Source organism: Andrographis paniculata, unplaced genomic scaffold, assembly GCF_009805555.1.
Source record: "Andrographis paniculata isolate CXL003 unplaced genomic scaffold, ASM980555v1 Contig17END, whole genome shotgun sequence".
NCBI classification, from domain to species: domain Eukaryota; kingdom Viridiplantae; phylum Streptophyta; class Magnoliopsida; order Lamiales; family Acanthaceae; genus Andrographis; species Andrographis paniculata.
In genome coordinates, this window is record NW_026137457.1 from 369,400 (window position 1) to 393,225 (window position 23,826).

The window sequence follows — 23,826 nt, forward strand, 5'->3', positions numbered from 1 at the left end:
TTTTTTCTTTTTTGTGTAAAAGTAATGATGTGAAGTAAAGTAAAAGTATATGTGGAAAAAAGTAGGATATTTAATGAAACGTTAACTTTGTAATTGGACGTTCCAATGTAAACATTATAAATGGACGGAGAGAGTATTAAAAAATATAACATATTATTTAAAATATAAACATATTATTTCATATAACATTATTTATAAAGTAATGATAAAAATATCAAAATCTATTATAAGGTCAATAAAATACTGTTACTTTTTAATTTGCCATCCTCCAAAACTTACCTTTGAAAGAGTTTCATATTTACTTTATTTAAATAAAATAAACAATCCTTCTAATATTATCTAATCATACATGAAAGGAAATAATGAAGAACCCATAATTATGCTTTTATTATATCAAATTTTACTTAATTATAAACTATAATACTAATATATAATAAAAATATGTTCATTCAATCCCACCAAATTAGTCTACTTTTATTTATTTATTTATTTTTTATTGTCCCACCAAATTGGTCTACTTTTATATTAATATTACAGTAACAATTAATAAATAATATTTATAATTAAAAAACTTAATTCTATTTTATTATCTTATGAATATATTTAGTTTTCCTATTTGTTTAGTTGTAAATTTAGAAGTTTGGCTAAAATTTTAAATAATAAATATAGAATAAATATTTAATATGATATAAATAAATATTCATCTAATTTTAAATTTTTTAAAATTGATTTTTAATATAATATAAAAGAATTTAATGTTTGATTTGAAAATTTATGGCAGAAAAATCAATTAAAAATGAGATTTGATTTTGAGTTTTTTTCTTTATTCAAAAAAAATTAAAATAAAAAATATTTATCATGCAAAATTATAAAATTATATTTAATTTTGGTATTTCAATGTAGAATATTATATTCTAATACCGTGTATACAATTCAGTTAAAGATGGTTTGGAAAGCATATCAAAAATATCGAACTATATTGTACACTTTACCAATTTTTTAGTTTATTAAAGAAATATTGATATTGTATCGAATATTCGGTATATACAAAATATCAATTTTTTTTTAATTATCTATATATACTGAAAAGATCCTATGTATGGTTATTATACAGAAAAATCATATTGTACCGAAATTTAAAACTTTATGAATTGTTTTTTTGTATGAATATACATGTTATTTCTGTAATTCAAAATTTTTTATTCATAAATTCGGTATACCAAAATATTTGCACGACATTAGTGCGATAAATATCGTACCAAAAAAATTGATATTGTATACAATGTGACATTAAATTTGATGTGTCATAATTAACTATTTCTAACAATAATTAAATTCAAAAAATTTTATGTATTTTTTATACAAATTTTTTATTATTATATTTTATATTGTATTAATTTAATTTAAATTATTAAAATTATTATTACTTTTTATCTAATTGTATGTATTGATTTACAAAAGATACAATTATTATTATTATTTTTAAATAGTCTTAGTAAATAAAAAGTTTAATATTTAAAAATTAAAATAAAAAATATTTAAAATTTTAATTTAATATTTTATCTAAAAAATAATATTTAAAATAAATTTTATTACATCACTAATTAATTACATAACACTATTTTTTAAAGTGTGTACTCAAAAGAGAAGTGGATTAATTCAAAGGAGTGAGTAATTAAATCCAATAAAATAATACTTTTGTATCTAAATAATCTGAAGTAAACTGCAAAGATTATATGTTGAATTAGGATGTGTAAGACCATAATTTTATAATATTTTTATAATTAAAAATAATTCATAATATTTTATATTCTATAAAATGATACCAATATTTAATATATTTTATTAATTTGAAATTTAATATATATAAATACAAACATTATATAATTTTATTGAACAAATCAATATTAGTAAATTTAATTTAATTTATATTATAGTATAATTTTTAATAAATCAAAATATTGAAATATAATAATATAATATAATATAGTATAATAATTAAATAAATAATTAATACTACAAATTAAAATTATAATTAAAAAATAATATATATATAATATGAAAATAAAAATTTATTAAAAATTTAGGATGAGTATCTTTGTTGTGAATCCGCTGACGTGACAGAGAGAGAATATGACGTGAAGAAAAAAAAGTAATGAAGATACCCAAAAGAATATCTAATTTGGGTATCTCCATTGCGGATGGTCTAAGCAGTAAATCTAATTTGACACGAGCCGCAACGACTTTTGGATCATAATCTTCAATCTTATTTTATTTTATTTTATTTATTAATAAGCATGTTTTCCAAATATATTATTTTAATAATTAATTAATCACAATTAGTAAATCTAAATATATACTAATAATTAATCACAGCTATTGCGCCTCCATAACAGAAAGAAGTCGAAGCCGCCGGCGTGCAGCAGTTGTTCGTACTCCGTGCGGATTTCAAACTCACCACTGTTTCACATTCAGCGTCGCCGGCGTCTTCACAAGGTGTTTCATATTTGGATTCCCATGGTCTTGCAGTGAGTTTCATCAAATAAGCGCTGTTTTGTTTCACGGTTTTGAACGTGTAAGTGTTTAGTTTTAATTTGTTCGCTTATGCAATCTATGATTTACGATGAATTTTTCCAAATATCTGGCGTGTTTTGGGTTGCATTGGGACGTTTTTGATATTTTTGTTGTTTTTATTTGAATTTTTCGGCTTGAATAACAATCGTTGAATGCAATAGTTTGTAAGATTTTATGGATTGAAATCAATTTATGTTTTGATGATGAAGCATTTGTTCATAGATTGCATTCCATAGTGGTATGTTGCAGAAACACAGGTGAACTACAAAACATTACCTCCAATCTATGTTTTGCGCTAAGAGATTCGAATAAGAAGCAATCACATACATATATGCAAACTTGAAAACACACCCTTAACGTTTCTATCGTGTAATTTCATAGGTTTGATGATGATGTGCACGATTAATTGATTAACTAGACCGTTAGACTTCCGTGTGTGAATGTTTTTGTTAGATTATGCTGTTCATTGTATTCAATGGGGCTAATTTTCTTTTAGGCAGTCGTGGAACACACAGCCACTACTCTTTCACCGGATAAATTCCCCCAGGATTCAATGGAGATATTAAGGAGCGAATCAGTGGCGTGTCCTGTGGATAAGCAGTGCTGGCAATGGACATTAAACTACATGGGGTATTGCGTTTGCAGCCAGAGAGAAAAGCTTTCACTTGTTTTCGGGATGATTGGTGTGGTGTCTTGGGGCCTGGCTGAGCTACCACAAATTATCACCAGTTACAAGAAGAAGTCCTCTGAGGGGCTCTCGATCTTCTTTCTCGTGGCGTGGATAGTTGGGTAAATAGCTGCCTTTACTTCTCAAAAATTTCGAATTGTAATTATTGTAATGAAATCCTGAGTATCTTAAGTTCTGTCAATTTTAGGAATCCTTGCTGATGTATGTTATTCGGATCAATCGTTATTTTCTTCCAATGGCTTGATGATTTTAGTTTGTTGATAAAGTTTCAGCATGTATCTTCATCCTCATGCTTGTTGTGATGGATTATTTGAAAATGAAAAATTTCTTTGCATTTAAATATGAGTTTCAAAAAACTGATTTCACTTCTGGGTTGCAGTTTTTGAATTTTTAAGATTGTTCACATGTTGAAGCTAATTTCTATGCAAGCACTTCTTCTATCTGGATACCTAGCTAATTGTTTTCTCGACTATTTACTCGCAGAGATATTTTCAATGTTCTTGGCTGCATGCTGGAGCCTGAAACGGTGAGTTACTTATTATGATTGGCACCACTTACTTTCGGATGCTCATTGCATTGTGTGTTCATTATTGAATTATATGCATAACATTTATGTAATCTCTCTAAATTCTTTTACATTCTGGCTTGTTATAAATGTCATTATGTTCCAATTTAGTAATTGAGGGTTATATGTTTTTATTATATGATAGTGAAGAACTAATTTCTTACAGCCAAACATTTTACTAATTCAATAATTTTAATTTGCAGCTTCCAACGCAATACTACACTGCAGTGGTATGGGTTTTGTGCCAATGTTATTCTAAATTTGGTCGTATGATCACTACATGGCTAACAATATTGATTGTGGTTTCTTGCAGTTATATCTACTCACGGCTCTCCTTCTTTTTATACAAAGTCTATATTATCGCTACATTTATCCAAAACTGAAGTTCAACAGAAGGCTGCAGGAGGTAAGGGCCTGTAATATAACCATTTTCGATTTCATATATTACTGCATGCTCCAATCAATTAGTTGTTTATAAACAAGATACTTATTTAGTTTGTCATGCATCAAAAGTCTGTAGAACACTACATGGATTTGAATGCTGAAGAGGTCAGGATCAAAGGATTGCAGCCAGATTCGAGCTCTCTCCCTAGCAGTGAAGAATCATATTACTTGTCAGTGCCCATGTACATCAATTTTGAAGCAATTACTTATAATTGTCCCCGCTTATTTTTCATACTTTGATGCGTAGTAGTGATATATTTCTTTGCACTTGGATCCTTATTCTGTGAGATAATTTTTTCAGGCCTGCAAAATCTTTTCCAGAGATTCAGAAACCAACTGTTGAATGTTTCCCTGCTCTGAGAAGTTCAGATTTAGATAATTCTCTCGAAACACCATTGCTCAGTAATGTTAGGTCGACTAAATCTGTTTTTCTGCAGAAAATCAAAACCACACTGTGTGTGGTGAGCACCATATAATGTCCATACAAGGTTGAAACACTTCGGCTCCCCGTGCTCTATCTAATTCTTTTTTTTTTTATCTACCTGTTGTGATTCTGCAGGTTTTGTTTGTGTCATTCATCCTCCTCACTTGCAACAATGGACTAGCTGCGAGTGGAGAAGGACACGTTCGAGGGAAGGTCTTCCAAGCCGGAAGAAAACTTTTAGAGGTAAAGAATGCACCACGGTGGTTTGAAATTTTCTTATTTCTTTAAGCAACATTATATTCTTTCTTCACTATGGTAGCGAAATTTAGAATTGTTTTAGATAGAGGTCACTTTGTAACTTCACTTCTACAATCTTTGCTGCTGCAGTCAACTACCTCCACTGCACCCGAAGCTCCTGGTTCAGAGAGCCGTGTGATTGGAACACTACTTGGTTGGGGAATGGCAGCTATTTACTTGGGCGGACGTCCTCCCCAAATTTACCTGAATGTAATAACAGAATATGAATCCATAAGTCATGAATTTATTAATCTCATCGAATTGTTATTTCCTAACTGTAACTTTCTTTCTTGTCTTTGCAGATTAAAAGAGGAAATGCGGAGGTTAGCATATTGCTTTTTCTTGTCCTCATGATCAAGCAAAACCACTTAAGATGATCTATCATTTTCTTGGGATGTAATAAACTCGATATCTTGATCTGATCTGCAGGGAGTTAATCCACTGATGTTTGTCTTAGCTATTATTGGCAATGGCTCATATGTGGCAAGGTGCGTACGTTACCTGAGTTACTGCTTTACAGTTCTGTTGGAAAATCGATTTCCAGCTTGAATTCTTCGAAACCAACCCACTTTTAACTTTTTATTGATTGCAATTTTGCACGGCAACAATTTCCAGACTGCATATTACCCAACAGTCCGTTTTCTCTTTCTTTGCAGCATCCTTCTGAGGAGCTTAGACTGGTCGAAAATAAAGCCGAATCTTCCATGGCTGGTGGAGTCCAGCGGATGTATGTTTCTTGATTGCTTCGTATCCTTCAAGCCGGGAACATAAAAAATCATTATTGAACTTCATTATTCTTCCAAAACATCCCTCTGTGCATGTATGTCCTTAAACAATTCGGCAGATTGTTCTTCAGTTTCTATACTTCCGGTACACATCACTGCAAGCTGCTGGCAAATATGTGTTTTGACTACGATCACTGATGAACATCAAGTAGGTAATGTGGATTTCTTCGACAACCTATCCAATTCCTTGAATCCTCTTTTTTGTTCAAAATTACTGAGGACTGTTTTCCTGTCAGTGAATGCTGACACTCGTGGAGGCTGGTGGTCTGCTGCAAATTGCAACGGCTGAGTTGCTTCTTCACCTTCGGCTCAAGCTTTAATTTTGCTCATTAATTTATTTTCCAGAGTTAGAACTCATCATGGATTTTGAGACATCTCTTGCCATGGAATTGGTTGTTTTTGCTCGAAACCTTTCTTTATCGTTCATATTCTTGATATTTTATGATTCTTTCCATTTCTAATGGCGTCAAAAGATTTAGGGATCGAAGGTTGCGATCTGTGAAAATCATGGCTGTCTTTATTTATTCATAGAAGCACACACAACAATTCTTTTAGAAATCTTTAATGGAAGAGTCTTTATCACACAGAAGAAGCTTTGTCACTGAAATTCCAAGAAATGCTTTGAGCTTGACAGGTGCTGCAGATTCAGGAACATCCCAAATTCTTCATGCCGCAAAAGCGAGGGACAGGCGCGCCGCGTGAGAGCTCCCCATCGGCGGCTTGGTGGCGCGCGGTGGCCTACTCCCCACTTGCAGTGGGCCTTCCGACGGCGTGAATTTCACCGGCTGCGGCCCCACGCTCACCGCCTTCTCGTGCCGACAGCTCATCAGCAGAAGACCTCCACCTCCACCGCCGTTGGATTTCTTCTTCCCTCCGTCGACTCCCTGCGAGTCGTCGTGATTCCGGCGCCGGAACAGCGCCGCCGTCCCGAATTCGGAGGCGGAGAGGGAGAAATTCGAGACACTGGCTTTGTCGAATCCCTCGGCGGTGGTGACGCTCCAGTCGATGCTGACCTCGCTCGGGGCGTAACACTCCGTCGCCGCCACGCTCGGCGTCGGCGGCTCGTCGAGGCTTCTTCTAGAGTTGGTTATGGAGTTTAGGTTGAGGCCATTGGCGGTGGCGAATCTTCTAGGATTGAAAGTTGAGGCTTCGTCTAAGGAATCGCGCCGGCGGTACAGTGGAGGATACGACGTCGTTTGCGTCGAGAAGCTCTCGATTTCGAAAAGGTCTGAGCTCGCGTCGCTGCAAATATCCTCATCTCGCGCCATTGGATTGTCGAGCGATGGAGGCCTCGACGGGTGGTCGTGCATCGGCTGGAAAACTTCCAGAGAGTCACGAGGCGGATCTTCCAGGGGATTAATTACAGGTTTCGCCATGATCACCCGCTTGGTGGTTTGGGAATTAGGGTTCAGGATCGGAAACGAAAATCCTCCAGAAGCAGATACACGTTGCTGGCGTTGGGGCGAATCAGGGGTTTGAAAACTGTTCTCAGGCGAGAGCCTAACAGGATTTGGCGGCATAGCCATAGCTTTGTGTTGGTGGATTTCCAGGACGCAGTTGGTAATTGAAGTACTTCTTCTCGACAAATTCGTTGGAGTCATTATCGTTCTGCTGGTGTCACTTTTTGTGTAAAAATAGCTGGATTTAACACTTTTGTTGCAGTTCTCATTGTTGATCAGGACAGGTCCGCCATGGTCGGAGTCCGAAGCTATTTCCTTGATCTGAACAGATTTCTTGCCAGTGCAGCAACACTTGCGCCCGAAATTCCATTTTCTTGCAGGAGAGCCTCTCCTCTTGATGTCTCCAGAGGGGAGATTGAGATTCCTAACGGAAACTCCAATCGAACCTGGAGGATTCGCCAGGAGGCCTGTTTGGGAGTTCCAGCTCGCCTCGGAGGAAGCTGTCGGCGTCGCATGGAAAGATCTTGTTCGGAAATTCCGTCCATATCCATCAACCGATGAAACTGACGACAATCTTGGGAGCGACAGCGTATGATCATGAGGTATCATCTGATCCTGTCTCTTGCCATCTTTCGGATCGCTATTTTCGCTGAAATACTTTTGCGCATCGAAAATGCTTATTTCCGCATCATCATTTGTGCAATTCGTGTCGTTTCCCTGTGGTTTCTGTGAGGGGTCTTTGGCTTTCACATAGGATGAGAATGATAAATCTTCAAAACCTGAATTGTTATTACTCTGTTGTGGGTAGGAGGATCTGCAATGAGGTTCTTGCACACTACTAAACATGGTTTGCTGTGATGATGGATTGTTATACTTAAAAGTTTTGACTAATGCTGGTGGATCCATCACACACAGTACACTCACTTTGAAAGAAAATGTATAGATAGTGGCACAATATTGAGGATGGGATCAGTGAGGAAACTGAACCCCTGATCTGTGTCTTTAAGTAGACAACCTCAATTATGTGTGCAACTTTTTCAGGTGGGTTGAAATTGATAAACAGTAAAAAAAACACACCACACATACAGCAGCATCTTATGGTACTGATGTCCTGTTTTGGAAGATGATCCTAGAATGTGAGTAAATTTGTAGAGTAGTAGGCTGGGCCCTCCTAGAATGAAGCTTGTTTGACAATAAGATGATAAAAGATACTGCTTATTTATGAATTCTTATTTTGTGGCTACCCTTTTGCCACATCTTCATTAGATTGTTGTCCATCACCAAACTTGTTCTGTAGAGACAGATGTGTATTGATTGATTTAATCAAATAATATAAAATGGCCCTTTCTAATTTTTATTTATATTTTTGGGGTTTCCTTGTGTGCATAGAATGTTTGTTTTAGGAAGTTAGAAATTTGTTTCCCACAATCTTGATGCATTTGGCTGAAGTTTAAATTTTGCAAGCCTTTACTGATTTGGATAAGATGGTTGATTATACTTCATTCTAATCTTTTTATTATTTTTTTTGGCACGTAAAAATATATTATCTTGACCACTGTGGTTATTTTATCGCCATATGTCTTTATTATGCTGAACATATGAATGTAATTGTTGATATGTATCTTTATTTTTTCTTATCATATTTAGTGGGTGTTATATAATAAAGACAGTTTAGGAATTTTACTTACAGAGCCTGATTGGGATATATGCATATTGAATTGATACATCATGTATTGAAAATATTAAATATTATGTTGTTTTGAAATATGATTTATATTTGTCATTAATTTTGGTTTAATGGAGATATTTTTTATTAATTTGTGATTGAACAATAAAGTATGATATATTTTTATATTAATAAAAATGATTGAGTGAATAACAAAATATTGAGTGAATATTGGATAATAAATTAATAAATTATATAATGGGTATCAAAAATTTTAAATATTATGTTATTTTATAATACGAGTTATTTTTGCTAAAATTTAATTATGATTTAATTGAAAATTATTTTCTATTAATTTGTGATTGAACAATAAAGTATGATATATTTTTACATTAATAAAAATTGATTGAGTAAATAATGAGAAATTGAGTGAATATTGGATAATAAATTAGTGATATATTGTGTTTATCCATTATATATAATGTAATTTTCATTATTTCTTGTTTTTCTCTATTAATTGTTGCATTCAATAATCTAGTTTTTATAAATTTTATGTTTGCTCTATCTAGTTTGCACAAAAAAGCCTTTTCTGTACCTCTCTCTTTTAAGCCTAAGATGAATGACATCCCTATTTTTATTTTGACGATTAGAGATTGGATTACAACAGTTAAATCTTCATATAAAATTCTGGCTGTATCAATTTCACAAAAGTAGTTATATTGGTTGAGCTCAATCTTTGAATCAGATATTGTTGATTTTACATGTTTACTATACTATTAGCTTAGACCATTAATTAAATTACATTATCTGAGGCTCAAATTGTGCTCAATATGTTTCTTGGTGCTATTAGTATATATGTTGTAGCAATTCATCTTTGTTAAAAACTGTATCGTTTTCATCATCATGTCATGGAAATTAGTGAGTGAAAATTTGTCAGATAGTTGGACAGGGTGGTAGTAGGCTGCTGTGATTATTATTAATATTATCTTAAAACTTGATATATATACATACAATCTCCTCATGTACTATCAAAACATTTGATCTGAAATCATTCAAGTGACCATTCCCATTAATTAATTTATCTTTCTTTCTTTGCTTAGAGAGAGTGAGGGTCGTTTTCGTCTCTAAGTGGATTGTGCCCCTCATAACATGTGGCTCCTCTATTATTCCATGTTCATTCACACAGCTTAAATTGGTCATACATATATACATACACATATACATATGATGGATGGATGATATGAATTGGGATTGGGATTTGGGGGTTTAGGTACTGTCCAATCTTGATTTTGGTTGGTGTCCCCAACATGTTAATGTGAATCATTTCATTTATGGTGATATTACATTTTTGGTGGGCTTGTAATGTTTTTATTTTTATTCATATTTTTTCCACAATTATTACTACCTTTTTCTTGTGGATGTGAGCATGCAGAATGAGTGAGAGAGAAAGAGAAGCAATTGGAGATAGATGATGACAAATTGTTCAGCTCAGACCTTGCTTGGATTGCCTGTTTGCTTTGCTGAGGGCCATTCTCTTATTTGGTATGTTTTCTTTACCTTTCTACTTCTTTCGATTTCGCAGTTTTGATAGATGGAGGTTTCGGGAAATTGTTAAACTTAAAAATTCACCAAAATCGTCGAACTTTTAGTGAAATTTGGATAGAAATTTAAGATAAGACTACATAATTTAGATAGAGGTTTGTCTAAGTTTGATCTGACAAGATTCATTTAGGCTCTCTTTGGTATGAACAATATTTAGGATTTTCAAATCCTAAATAATTCAACCTAAGCTAATCATTCAACTTAGAATATCTAACTATTGGATATTTAGTATGTTTAGTATCTTATTAACACAAAACCAATGATTTTATGTATCGATACAAAATTTAAACTATTCAAGACTTAAGTATTACACTAACTCTATTTTAATGCATATCATTGCTATACCTTGTTATCTTATCATTAGACAGGTTGGTGGGAATATTAAATTATATTGCAAGCTTGGTGTCTCTAAAGATATTGAATTTAAATATTTTTTAAACAAAAATTAATGCTTATTTAATGCATGCATAGTTATATATGGATAAACAGATGCATATGATCACCTTGTTTAATTATTATTATTAAAATAATATAAAATTTGTGTCATTTCTTGTGATTGAAACTATGGGGGGTACATATCAATATCATCAGTGTTTTGAGATTCATTTATGAGGAAAAATGGGCCCATAAAATTATTATTGGGTCAAGTATTGTTATAAAAATGTATGTATATTTATTTATATATATATATACACACACATTGGTTTTATTATGATTATTGTTATTATTAATGATTAATATCACATCGAGTAAGGAAACTTTCAATTTATTCTATTAATGGGTGGCTCTGTATTATTATTATATAAAAAAAATGCTATCTTCAACATCTATTATCCTTATAAAATATTACATTGAATAATTAGTTTAATCTAGTAAAATTAAATATTTAAAATATAAAGTAGTGAAAAATCTATATGCTTCGATTATTATTGTTTTCAGAGAGTATCTAAAATTAATTACTGTAAGCCAACTAGTAATAATAGTTAGATTACGATTATTATTTAATTTGATATATATATACCAGTAAATAAGATAACTTTGTTTCTTTAACCACTATTTTCATTTTTCTAAACGAAAAATTAAATAAATACCAACTAAGCACATTATCTAAGTGGGGCCAGATGAGGCTAACTTAGACAGGCCCAGGATCCAAATTAGAACGGGTCGACCCAAAATGAGTCCAATTATACAACATTGTAAGGCCCAGTACCAATCCGGCCGAGCCTTAAAAATCCGACCCGTATAATATCGGACTCAACCTAAGACCCAACTCCAGTAACTAACTCGGAAATATAGCCCTACGCATTTAACCTTGCCCACCCATGCATGCTGTGCTATGTCGTTATCTACCAATTTGGTTAAATATCTGTTTGTTTACTCGTTCTTTTTTTTCTTTTCTTTTCTTTTTTTTTTTCTATAATATATAAATTAGAATATTTTAAGGTGATGTAATGTTAAATATGATGGTTTGGATAAATATTTTTTACATGATGTACATTTGAAGGAATTTTGATAGCTGGGTTGATGAGTAGGAAAATTTTTATAAAATCATAAACAAACCCTCCGATTTTAAATATATGCATGCAATCTCATGATGCCCAACTATAAAATGTAAAATATATTATTTACTTTACTTTAAACAGAAAAGGGTAAAATAATAATAGTAAAAATCTAAATCTATCCAAATTTTAAACATAGGCATTTCATCTTTCGATTGATAGGAAATATGAAGCTGTAAATAGTAAAACTATTTATACATTTTGGTTTTGCATACATTTCATCCTCTAACATTACTTTTTTCCAACGCACGAATAAATTCTTCAATATTTTTATCTGAACTTCCTCCCTTATCAACAGCTTCTCTTGCCGATTCTTTCCATTTATTGGAATTCTTTTTAATTTCTTCTCCATCGACTCCTTCCATCACGTGTTTTATGCAACGACTGATTTCCTTCTCCTTTACTATCCCACTTTGATCTCCTTTAGCCCACATGCCAATTTTCCAAACATCCGTAACAAATTTTGCATTAGTTATTTGATCTGTCCATTGCGGCATTGCCACCATAGGGACTCCTAGGCTTAAAGCTTCGAGTGTCGAGTTCCATCCACAGTGCGTAATAAAACAACCAACTGCATCATGTCCCAATACTTTTAGTTGTGGGCACCATGATACAATCAATCCTTTTTCGAGTGGGAAGCTATGTGGAAGTTTAGATTCTTCGGATTTTCGAACAATCCACAAAAAAGGTTTGTTTATTATCGTCAATGCTTGTGCTAGTTCTTGCGTCTGTTCCACATTTAGTTGAGCTAAGCTTCCAAATGAGACGTAAATGACTGATTTAGATTGTTGTTGATCGAGCCAATTTAGACAAACACTTGATGAGGGTTTAAAGAGGCTAAGATCGTACTCTTCGTCGTCTTGCAACCTTTTGTCTAAGCACATTGATGGTATTGTAGGCCCAATAGCTTTTATTGGCCAAAATTGTGCTTGATAATTAATTATCTACAAAAAAAAAAAAAAAAAATTACAATAAATTAGGTTCTACTATCATTCCATTAAAAAAAAATTACAATTTATAATTTTTGTATGTCCAAATATAAAATTTATTTTTTCCGTAAATTTAATTGCATTATACATTATAAATATCTTTAAATTTACTTTTATTGACATCAATACAATTAAATCAAATTAAATAATAAAAAAAAAATCTTTATAAAATAGTACCATTAATTATTATTTAAATACATTTTTTTTAAATTTTCATACCAAAAATAAATGTAAACTTTTGATTAAGACTGAATTGAATAGTTGCATACACTCTTTTGGAATTTTGATAGTATTAATCAACAATTTGTATAAAATTAAATATTTATTTTATTTTATAAAATATTATATAAAATACTTATTCTTTTACTAGTTAAAAATTCTCCCAAACCTTCAAAAATATATTAAAACAAAATGTTAGTTCAACAGGTCCTCTTTCATGCAAGACCTGAATAACCGCTAAGTTAGCTTTACAAGAAAGAATTGATTTTTTTTTTTTTAAAGAATAAATATACTTGCAATATTTTATTTGATTATATTTAAATTTATTAAATAGTACCTTTTCCTCCAACATGTAAAAAGTATTGACGAAAATCCAATCAGCTTTCTCCACGTGGCGAAACTGATTCGTCACCATTTCGAGCGCCCCCTGGTATTCCCCGGCGACCCGAATAAACGACGGCACCTCCTCCGCTTTCAGCGGCGGAAGCTCCGGCGCCACCTCCGCCACTTCATCTTCCTGCAGCGGCGCCCGCAGCCGCCCACAGTACACCTGGTGGTAGACGCCGTTCACGGCGCACGACTGCGTGAAGAACGCCGCCGTCGGAAATCCGAAGCCCTCGGCCACCTCGACAACCCACGGGATAAACGGGTCGTACACCAGGCACCAAACGGGCCGACCCGAATCCGAAAGCTCCCGGAGCAGGTTCGTTAGGGTTTCCCGCCCGACCCGCTCGAATCGGTCTCTGTACTCCTCGAAGCTCCTCGCCTGTGCTCTGCCGCCGTCGTCGAATCCGTCGGATATCGACCGGAAAGAGATGGAGGATTCTCCGGCGGCGGCGCCGGTGGATTTGAGCGTGAATCTGGTGAGCGCGAGGGTGATTTGGAGGCGGCGGCGCTTGTGGCGCAATCGCTTGGCGAATTGGAGGAAGGGATTGATATGACCTTGGATTGGGTAGGGCACAAGTAGGCAGTGAGCTCTGCAGTCTTCATCGGAATCCATGGCGGATGAGTCAACTCGACCGACTCAGTTCCGAGTCGCTGTGAATTGTGATACAGATATATAATGTGAGGTTAAGGTTCTATTTATAGACGTAGCTTTACGTCATTTTCTACACTGTCGTGGCGTTAAATTGGAGGAAGGGATTAAATTAAGGTTGAGTTTGTTTGGGAATTTGTATCTGTTTGTTTAAATTTTATACCAATTCTTCAAACTTTGGATTTTGATTGAGATTTGAATTTGAATATTGCCATATATATATATATATATAAATATAAATATTGATACAATATTTTAAATATAATATAAAATATTAAAAAAAAAATTATTTAATTTGATATTTTTAAAAATATCTTCAGACATAATTAATATAAAATTTGAAATGTGATTAAAATATATACTTATTTCTTTTTAAAAATAAAATACAAATGATGTGGACAAAGTAAATAAAAAAAATAAACACTTTATTTGAAACAAATAAAGTATAATATTTTATAATAAATACATGGTAATATATATTTTTGAAAAGTAAAATTGCATAGTAGTAAATTAGAAAAAAGAAAGTTATTAAAAGAATGAGCCAACATTACACATATTGGGTAAGTTTTTTAATACAACATTTTGGTATTTGATTATATATATAAAATATGTTATGTGTAATGATATATTTGTAATTTAAGTAAAAATTAAAGATATTTTGATATTAATATACAATTATTTATTTTTTTTAAATAGAAAAAAAATTGAGATGAAACACACGAAAATAATACTTTGAATTAGGACGACAAAGTATATCTCGAAATGTTTAACAAAATATATATATATATGTATATATATATGACCATTTAGATGATTTCTTCGGTTACATTATTTTTATAGCTTGCAAACTGTGCTAGTAATGCAAATTAAACAATACAAGCCAAAAAGGATATCAACAAATTTTGAACTCATAATTTTGCAGTCACATGTCAACTCGATCACATGTTACTTTGCTTCATTTTTCTCTTTCAATGTAATTATAAAGTCTTCAATATTTGTATCTGAACTCCCTCCCTTATCAACGGCTTCCCGCGCAAATTCCTTCCACATAATAGCATTCTTTCTAATTTCTTCCCCATCTTCCATCACGTGTTCTACACAATCGATAATCACGTTGCTCTTTACTATTCCCTTACAATCTTTCTTAGCCCACACACCGACTTTCCAAATATCCGTAACAAATTTTGCATTAGTGTTTTGATCGGTCCATTGTGGCATAGCCACCATGGGTACCCCTAGGCTTAATGCCTCAAGCGTCGAGTTCCATCCACAGTGTGTAATGAAACATCCGATTGCATCGTGTCCTAATACTTTTAGTTGTGGGCCCCATGACACGATCAATCCATTTTCCGGTGGAAAGTTATTTGGAAGTTTAGATTCTTCTGATTTTCGAACAATCCATATAAAGGGTTTGTCTAATATCATCAATGCTTGCGAGAGTTCTTGAGTTTGTTCAATCGTTAATTGAACTAAACTTCCGAAAGAAATGTAGATGACCGATTTAGATTCATGTTTATCGAGCCAATTTAGGCAAACACTTAATGAGGGTTCAAAGAGGCTTAGACCATAATCTTCATCATCTTGCAACCTTTTGTCTAAGCACATCGATGGTATCGATGGTCCAATTGCTTTTATTGGCCAAAATTCAGATAAAGAATTAATTATCTACAAAAAAAAAAAAAATCGTAATAAAGAATTAATTTCTTCTCCTTTTAATATTTTTAAATTTATACGTTTTTCGGCCACTCGAAAAATATATATATTGTTATTTTAAAATACAATATATATATATATAATAAATTTAACCACATTATATATTGTAAATACATTTAAATGATATTTATATTTATATTATTAACTCAAATTAAAATATAAAGACAAAAAAAATACCCACTAATAATCATTTAAATGCAAAATTTTAAAACTCTGCAAGAAATATATATATTTCTCTGAGTGGTTGGAAGAATTTTTAGATAACCACAATTGACATATACACAAGGTTAGCTATGTGACGAGAAGAACATGTTGGCATATTTAGAAGACAACTTTGTTACGTGCATGTTCCAGTCTACATCGTATTGTATATTTAAATATAACATACTTATTTTATAGGTTTTCATTTGAAAAATATGGCCATGTTGTTAGCTTTATATTGTGTTTGTTTGGGGATTTGGATTTTGAATTGAGATTTGAATAGAAAAAATTTTGAATTTAATAGTTGTATAATGTGATATAAATAGGTGTTGATGTGATGTTTTGAATGGAAAATTGATTTTTAGTATAATATAAAAAATAAAAAATTGTTATTTTGATTTGATGTTTTCGGGAGAAAAAAAATGAGATGAACAATAAATTTAAAATCCAATCCCCCAAACAAACACACCCTAAAACAATCTTCATATATTTTAGAGGACTTGTTGAAATAGAAAATTAAAAAAGTTATATTCCTAGAAGATTTTGTTAATAATAATATTAATAAATACTTAAATGTTTAATATTTTTTTGTCTACTAAAACAATAAATGCATGAAATTAATAAATATTATTTTAATAATAATTGGTAATAATTTTAATATGTAAAAAACTATTTTATTCTTGTGATATGTAAAATTAACGTGAATATATTAATGTAAATAAGTATAAATATGACAATATTTGTAATGTGAAGCGATGTCATCGTACATATTAGAAAAGAAATTAATAATTTGTAGAATAAGTGTATGATTAATAAGTAATAATATTTTATTAATTAGTAAAAGTAAGTAAGAGATTTGAATATTTTTTTGTTATTTAATTTTTTGTATAAAATAATTGTATATGAAACGATATATTTGTATTTAGATAAAAATTAAAAAATATATTCATATTAATATATAATTACCTTTAGGGTGTGTTTGTTTGGGGATTCTCCCCCAAATATACTATTCATCTCATTTTTTTCAAAAAAAAAATGTCAAATCAAACACCTATTTTTTATTTTTTATATTATACTAAAAATTAATTTTACATTCAAAACATCACATCAACACCTATTTATATCAGGTTATACAACTATTCAAATTCAAAATTTTTACTATTCAAATCCCAATTTAAAATTCAAACCCCCAAACAAACACACCCTTTGTGAAAAAATACATAATATTGTCTCACACGAAAGTACTACAAAAGATATTCCCTCCTTCTATCTCTAGGGTCACGTTTACCTTACTGTACTTAACATTAAAAATATTATTATATTTGTATAATTTTTTGTACAAATATTATTTTATTAGTTTTATATAAAATAATAATGAAAATATTTTTATATTTTTTTTAATTTATAATATATTTTGATATAATAATTCATCCAAAATAAATAAATAAATGGACGTTAGAGCCTACCGAGATAGTATTTTGAATTAGTACCTTCTCCTCCAGTTTGTAGAAAGTGTTGACGAATATCCAATCAGCTTTCTCCACGTTGCGGAACTGACTCTTTATCATTTCGAACACCACCGGGTACGACCCGTGCACCTCAATAAACGACGGCAGCTCCTCCGCCTTCAGCGGCGGCAGCTCCGCCGCCACCACCGCCACCTCATTCTCCCGCAGCGGCGGCCGCAGCCGCCCGCAGTAGACCTGGTGGTAGACGCTGTTCACGGCGCACGACTGCGTGAAGAACGCCGCCGCCGGGAGGCCGAAGCCCTTGGCAACGTCGAGGACCCACGGGATAAACGGGTCGTACACCACACAGTCCACGGGTCGACCCGAATCCGAAAGCTCGCGGAGCAGCTCCGTTAGGGTTTCCCGGCCGACAAGCTCGAATCGGTCGGTGTACTCCTCGAAGCTCTTGGCGTGTGCTCTACCGCCGTCGTCGAAGCCGTCGGAAATCGACCTGAAAGAGATGTCGGCTTCGGCGGCGGCGGCGGCGGCGGTGGTGGATTTGAGGAGGAATTTTGTGAGGATGAAGGTGATTTGGATGCGGCGGCGCGTGTGGGACAATCGCTTGGCGAATTGGAGGATAGGATTGATGTGACCTTGGTTTGGGTAGGGCAGAAGTAGGCAGTGAGGCGTGCGGTCTTCGACATTGGGATCCATGGCGGTTACGCTGAGTCAACTCGGTAACTCAGATCCGAGTTGGAGTGTTGGCTCAGTACTGGTTGGTTATACTGCAACAGACAGTGAGTTGAGCTGAGTTTTCCATATATGGAGTATATTATACGCATATATATACACGTTATAGTATAGGGTTTCTTTCTTAATTTTGATAGATTTGAAAAAAAAAAAAATTGTTTGAATTTATTATTAAAATAATACTCTATCCATTTCAAATAAAGTGCAATATTTATTTCTTTTGATACGAGTTTTTAGATGAATAGTATTAAATAAAATAATTTAGAAATTAAATGATGTGATGAAAAAAATATATATATTTTATTTTTTATTTGATGATGTGAGGAAATAAAAGGTGAGATAGAGATTAAATATAATTAATTATTTTCTATTTTAAAAATATTGCAGTATATTTAAAACATAAAAAAAAAAAAATTACCGTATGAGTATTTGGGACAGAGGGAATATATAATAAAGTATTTGTTTTGAAAACAATTTAAATAATTGTAGAAACCTAAGTTTATGTATAAACACATCCTATATGTCTGCCACATGAAAATCGCATTTAATTACAGACACGTTATTTAAAAAATAGAATTTTAATAAATTATAATATTATTTTATTATTTTTATATAAAGTATATATCTAATCGCATTTATTTTTAGAAAATACAATTTAATAAATTAATTATAATAAATTATAATATTATTTTCTATATAGTATTTTAAAATAAAAATTACTATGTATAATTAAAAATAGTTAGAATATATATTTAAATATTTTAAATATTGTTTTTTTAATAATATATCATTTTAAAAAATTTGAATATTAGTTATTATATTAAAATGTCTTACAAATTTAAAAAATTGTAAAAATATTTTTATTAGTATTTTATAATACTAATAGAAGGATATTTATAGAAAAAAAAATTATATAAATATAAGAATATTTTGAATATTAAATAAAATATACAAAAAGTAAATATAACTTTTAGAAACGTACGAAAAAAGTACATGATATAATTTAATAAAAAAATATTTGTATTTATTTATTATTAATATAAATTAAGTTTATATAAAAAAAAGTCTTAAATATTAATAAAATTTTTTGTTTATTCAAAAATAGAGAAGGTTTTAAGTGAGAATCTATGCGTAAAATATAAAAATTAATTTAATTAATTTATATTGATTAAATATATTTAATATTATATATGTACATATATAGGCCGCCGGCGGCCGTAAATGAATTATGTCATTTTGTACAGTTTTTTTTATTTTTTAATATATGATTGTGAAAATTTACAGTCGAAATATAAAGCGTACTTTTTAAATATTAATGATTGTATTTCGATATATTTAAAAATTATTTTAAAGTAAAAAAGTAATTTTAAAGTATTTAAAATTTAAATAAAAAATATTGGTATACGATGTCATTACTAATTGGAGGGGGTTAAAATAATATTTAATTACTAAATGGAGCAAGTGAGATTCAAATAAATAATTAAACGACAAAAAGACGTGCACGCAACAAAAGAGGGATGCGTTTAGTTAGCTTTACAACCTTTGTTATTTGTCGGCTATCAATTAAAATTACATCACATGTTGAAGCTAAATGTATAATTGCATCAAAATTGTACACACATAAAAAAATGATTTGTCCATGCATAAAAATTTTTACATGAAATTATATTTATTAGGCAAAATACATGACATATATATATAGATTTTAAGTTTGAATTTTGAATTTTGAATGGTAAAATATTAAATTTTACTAAATATTCGATTTAATGTAAATATACATATTGATATAATATTTTAAATATAATATAAAATAAATAAATTATTTAACTATATAACCGGTATATTCACCCAGCATTTATGAAACAATTTATCGTAAATATTATTAGAAAAATACAAATATAGATACACATCAATATAATATATACATTATACTCATAAAAAAAATATTATTTTTTATATTATCAATATAGTTTTTCGTACCATCCACGAATAATCATTTTATATAAAAATGCTGAGTAAACATATGAACGTTTTATGTTTAGATCATATTACAATTTAATTAGAAGAGTATTTTGGAGTGATACTTTTTTTTAGACATCAAACTTGTGAGATCGAAATTATTTAAATATTTATAATTTGATATATATATTCTATGTTAAATAGTGTCAAAGCCCAATGGGCCTATTGGGCCTCCTATTGACCCAGGCCCAATTTGGTATCAAAATAAAGGCCTGAAATCATTCAGAAACTCCCCAGCAAGCCAACATTATAAATTTGCACATACATGAAGCTTACTTGAGGATATGCCCTTATACCTGAGGCTGTTGTCGAAACGAGTCTAGTCGAGCCGTTAATTTTTTTCGAAAGAAACTAAGTATAGTTTGCTACAGATGGTCGAAGAAGAGTCGATGTAGAACGCTGCTGACGTCGTCATTATGTAGGGGCAGAGCTTGTTCGACGCAGTTGAGACTTTGGCTCCGGCTGTGGTGTCGTAGCCGACATCGTCGTCTCCCATTCCTGCAAAACTAGATAATTTAGCAAGAGATCGAAAGCCATACTTACACATAAACGAAAAAGAGTGTCGAATAACCTTTCGAAAGCCCGAAAGGTTATGTCAAGTTATTTTCAAATCACATTTGCATCAATCAATACATTCGATGAAATTAGCACAATATTGCGTATGCAAAGCTATCGAACGTATTTGGTGTTCGTCGTTTACTATATGTTCATCTATTCGACCAAACCGAGTTATGTATCGAAAACTCTATATACAGAGATCAAATAAATTTTTATTGAGCTAAATGAATCGAACCAAAGTCAAGCAAAATGTACCATAGAAAACTCGATAAAATCATCATATATCGGGCTAAACGAACGACGCCATATGTCAAGCAAAATGTATCATCGAAAACTCAATAAACGGGAACGATCATCATTTATCGAGCTAAACGAATGAAACCAAATGCCAAGCAAAATAACTACTTCAAATAAAGCAACCTTTTGTCTCTTGAGTCGCTCGTTTTCCTCCTCCAGCCGGGAAACCTTGTTCTCCAATTCTTGAGTGTAAGCCTGAAGACAAAAACACGAAATGGAATAAATTACGATGCAAAAATGCCGGGATCGACTAAAAATGGACCTGCTTCCTAGCCCGCGATCTCGCTGCAGATTCTCTGTTCTTGATCATCCTCTTCTGCCTCCTTTCGACACTTTTTTCAGCTACATCCTCCGGATTAAGCCTTTTACGTCTCGACGTTTGTGAGTCGAATAAACTCCCCATCATCGGGGAAGACGACATTGCCATTTGAGCTTCGGCGAAAGCGCTGTCGATCGAAGGAGGGCTAATCGGCTGCGGCTGAAGCACCGGATGTCCGGGGACGAAAACGGGCTGAGGGTTCGTCAACTGGATCGGATAACTCATCCACCGCGACTGCGGCGGCGGCAGTCCCGCCGGATTGGTGTCGCCGGAATTTGATTTCGACTCCGCCACAACGCCGGCCTTAACCAGAAAATCCTCCAATGTCATCTCCCCCAGCGTCGTCCTCCTCTCGAGATTTCCACTCCTTCTTTCGATGTCCTGCCACAATTGGTCTACAGTCTTCTTGCTCAGATCCTCCGGTACGGCGGATTGAGTCGGCGCCGGACCGGAATCGTCGCCGGCGGTGAAAACACTCTTCAAAAGCTCGTCGAGATTCATGCTGCCTAGAGGCTTCCCGACGTCGCCTAACTGATTCTGCACCTCATCGAGTGTCAGATTGTAGAACGACGATGATCCTAACGGGTTCGATTTGGCGTCCTGTGTTCCAATTAGGGTTTCCGTAACGAAATCGCCATTGTTGCAGCTCTGAGATCCCATCCTTTGAGCTACCATTACGTATAGATGTTGTATATCCCCTTTCTTCCCCAAATTCCTAATTCGCGAATTGTAACCTAAATTCAATCAATAAAATCCCCAATCAACACACCGAATTAACAATCTCCGAACCCAACCCAATCACTCACCAATCCGTCCATCGCAAAAAGCAAAAAAGGAAACAAAAGCAGGGGCGACGAAATCGAGGAATTGAACGCAATCGCGAGATCAAATCGAACGGAAATAAGTCATATATATAAAATCAAAGTGAGTGAGCAGATGAAATTAACTAACCAGCGGAAATTGAAGAACCCTAGGAACAAATTAAAAGCGCGTCCAAACTGCAATTGAAGCTTCCATGCAGCGTGGCGACTCCCCGGACGCGAGAAGGGGAATCGAACAAGAACAAGGAGAGCTAACAACCTGAGCGTAAGATCCACAATTAAATTGGGGTGCGGACAGAGAGAAACAATAAATGCAATGCAGAGAGAGGCAGATCAAGAGAGAAATCTGACACACATTCTATTCGCCTCTTTCTCCTCCTCTCTCTCTCTCCAATACATACATATGTGTGTATATATATATATATAGATCTTACCGCTGGTGCAGCTGCTCATCCTTCTTCTACTTCGTCTTCTTCGCTTCTGCAGCAAAAACAATAACCATAATAATAATGAAGGATGGTTTTGAAGAAATATATACAGTGAGTGGTGTGGTATTTCTAACTTCTTTAGTTTAGGTACTTGTGCCTGTCTGCCAATTTCTTTTCAATTATTGGTACTAATTTTAACAATATGATTTTTTTATTTTAATTTAAAATTTGAATAGTAATTTAAATTTAAAATTGGTATAAATATATATATATATATTTAAAAAAATTACTGTAAAGCTACACAAATTGCATTATTTTTTTTTTATAAAATATTTTATTATACATTATTTTAACATAAAAGAAAAAAAAAAACGTACCCAATTGAAAACAGCTTTTTATATAAGTATAATGTAGAAATATTTTGAGGATTTATTCTTGATTTTTTTAAAAAAAAATAATAAATTAAATATTTATATTTATTTACAAATATGATTTTTTTATTTTTATTTTAATTTGAATAATAATTTTAAAAACAATATTTTAAGAGCATATAAAATGAATTATTATTAAACTTCAAATTTAAATCAAAACTCATAACTAGTTTATTTAAAAATTTAATTTTAATGAAATACATACCATTTATTTATTAGAGAGTGAGAGTGGCCCAACCACCAAACCATTATACCTACTGTATAATTTAAAATTTGAAGTTGCATTGTGTGCATGCAAAATGGCAATGGATGAATATCAGTTTAGCAGGACTGGGTTTGCATTTGCTTTCAAATTTGGCCAAATGGAAAGAGAACATACATTGATGGAGCTCCCGGGACCCCCATGCTCATGGTGATGGATCCCGTGAAGTTTCCAAACTAGTACCAGTTTGGATGCATCTGCGGGCGTCGGAGGGCCTGGACCTTACGCTTCCAAATAATCTACGATGAGCAGTGACCAATACAATTTTTATTTACTTTATTCTATTTTAAATACATTTTCGAGTAAAAAATGATTAATAAAATGTGAATGT

At 32.4% G+C, this 23,826-nt stretch overlaps 5 protein-coding genes across 7 annotated transcripts; 1 reads left to right on the forward strand and 4 right to left on the reverse strand.

Annotated features, from left to right (window-relative positions):
- The first annotated feature begins 3,127 nt into the window (after positions 1 to 3,127).
- LOC127264396 (probable vacuolar amino acid transporter YPQ3) lies at positions 3,128 to 6,277 on the forward strand. The gene is made up of 13 exons (XM_051293889.1): positions 3,128 to 3,363; positions 3,746 to 3,788; positions 4,031 to 4,057; positions 4,141 to 4,233; positions 4,341 to 4,453; positions 4,573 to 4,732; positions 4,831 to 4,938; positions 5,083 to 5,202; positions 5,295 to 5,315; positions 5,422 to 5,480; positions 5,649 to 5,739; positions 5,837 to 5,925; positions 6,014 to 6,277. Exons 1-12 carry the CDS (start codon positions 3,128 to 3,130, stop codon positions 5,900 to 5,902), a joined length of 1,137 nt encoding a protein of 378 aa, XP_051149846.1. The 3' UTR covers positions 5,903 to 5,925; positions 6,014 to 6,277.
- Positions 6,278 to 6,323: 46 nt separating this feature from the next.
- LOC127265484 (protein PHYTOCHROME KINASE SUBSTRATE 4-like) lies at positions 6,324 to 8,281 on the reverse strand. The gene has a single exon (XM_051295298.1). It carries the CDS (start codon positions 8,081 to 8,083, stop codon positions 6,443 to 6,445), a length of 1,641 nt encoding a protein of 546 aa, XP_051151255.1. The 5' UTR covers positions 8,084 to 8,281; the 3' UTR covers positions 6,324 to 6,442.
- A 3,853-nt stretch (positions 8,282 to 12,134) lies between these two features.
- LOC127265493 (UDP-glycosyltransferase 74F2-like) lies at positions 12,135 to 14,377 on the reverse strand. The gene is made up of 2 exons (XM_051295308.1): positions 13,550 to 14,377; positions 12,135 to 12,948 (listed from the first exon to the last, which is right to left on the reverse strand). The coding sequence occupies exons 1-2, from the start codon at positions 14,210 to 14,212 to the stop codon at positions 12,223 to 12,225; spliced, it is 1,389 nt and encodes a 462-aa protein (XP_051151265.1). The 5' UTR covers positions 14,213 to 14,377; the 3' UTR covers positions 12,135 to 12,222.
- A 633-nt stretch (positions 14,378 to 15,010) lies between these two features.
- On the reverse strand, positions 15,011 to 18,476 carry LOC127263729 (UDP-glycosyltransferase 74F2-like). 2 transcript variants are annotated; one of them, XM_051292930.1, is made up of 2 exons: positions 17,653 to 18,476; positions 15,011 to 15,913 (listed from the first exon to the last, which is right to left on the reverse strand). In XM_051292930.1, exons 1-2 carry the CDS (start codon positions 18,322 to 18,324, stop codon positions 15,194 to 15,196), a joined length of 1,392 nt encoding a protein of 463 aa, XP_051148887.1. In that variant the 5' UTR covers positions 18,325 to 18,476; the 3' UTR covers positions 15,011 to 15,193. The 2 variants fall into 2 exon arrangements, with proteins under 2 accessions (XP_051148887.1, XP_051148879.1); XM_051292922.1 differs by having other exon boundaries at positions 17,629 to 18,476.
- Positions 18,477 to 20,477: 2,001 nt separating this feature from the next.
- LOC127264869 (ABSCISIC ACID-INSENSITIVE 5-like protein 2) lies at positions 20,478 to 23,745 on the reverse strand. 2 transcript variants are annotated; one of them, XM_051294432.1, is made up of 6 exons: positions 23,613 to 23,745; positions 22,809 to 22,854; positions 22,505 to 22,633; positions 21,497 to 22,287; positions 21,358 to 21,429; positions 20,478 to 20,877 (listed from the first exon to the last, which is right to left on the reverse strand). In XM_051294432.1, the coding sequence occupies exons 4-6, from the start codon at positions 22,226 to 22,228 to the stop codon at positions 20,794 to 20,796; spliced, it is 888 nt and encodes a 295-aa protein (XP_051150389.1). In that variant the 5' UTR covers positions 22,229 to 22,287; positions 22,505 to 22,633; positions 22,809 to 22,854; positions 23,613 to 23,745; the 3' UTR covers positions 20,478 to 20,793. The 2 variants fall into 2 exon arrangements, with proteins under 2 accessions (XP_051150389.1, XP_051150398.1); XM_051294441.1 differs by lacking the exon at positions 23,613 to 23,745 and having other exon boundaries at positions 22,809 to 22,936.
- Between the last annotated feature and the right edge of the window lie 81 nt (positions 23,746 to 23,826).

Bases quoted from the DNA above. Each gene is read 5' to 3' on its own strand.
- LOC127264396 (XM_051293889.1), top strand. From the start codon at position 3,128: ATGGAGATATTAAGGAGCGAATCAGTGGCGTGTCCTGTGGATAAGCAG. The intron at 4,234-4,340 runs GTAAGGGCCTGT...ATGCATCAAAAG, and splicing joins TCAACAGAAGGCTGCAGGAG to TCTGTAGAACACTACATGGA. The intron at 5,203-5,294 runs GTAATAACAGAA...TTGTCTTTGCAG, and splicing joins CTCCCCAAATTTACCTGAAT to ATTAAAAGAGGAAATGCGGA.
- LOC127265484 (XM_051295298.1), bottom strand. From the start codon at position 8,083: ATGGATCCACCAGCATTAGTCAAAACTTTTAAGTATAACAATCCATCA.
- LOC127265493 (XM_051295308.1), bottom strand. From the start codon at position 14,212: ATGGATTCCGATGAAGACTGCAGAGCTCACTGCCTACTTGTGCCCTAC. The intron at 12,949-13,549 runs GTACTATTTAAT...TTTTTTTTGTAG, and splicing joins TTTACATGTTGGAGGAAAAG to ATAATTAATTATCAAGCACA.
- LOC127263729 (XM_051292922.1), bottom strand. From the start codon at position 18,324: ATGGATCCCAATGTCGAAGACCGCACGCCTCACTGCCTACTTCTGCCC. The intron at 15,914-17,628 runs GTAGGCTCTAAC...TTTTTTTTGTAG, and splicing joins TAATTCAAAATACTATCTCG to ATAATTAATTCTTTATCTGA.
- LOC127264869 (XM_051294432.1), bottom strand. From the start codon at position 22,228: ATGGTAGCTCAAAGGATGGGATCTCAGAGCTGCAACAATGGCGATTTC. The intron at 21,430-21,496 runs GTCCATTTTTAG...TTTTGTCTTCAG, and splicing joins GATCGCGGGCTAGGAAGCAG to GCTTACACTCAAGAATTGGA. The intron at 20,878-21,357 runs GTTGCTTTATTT...CTAGTTTTGCAG, and splicing joins AGCGACTCAAGAGACAAAAG to GAATGGGAGACGACGATGTC.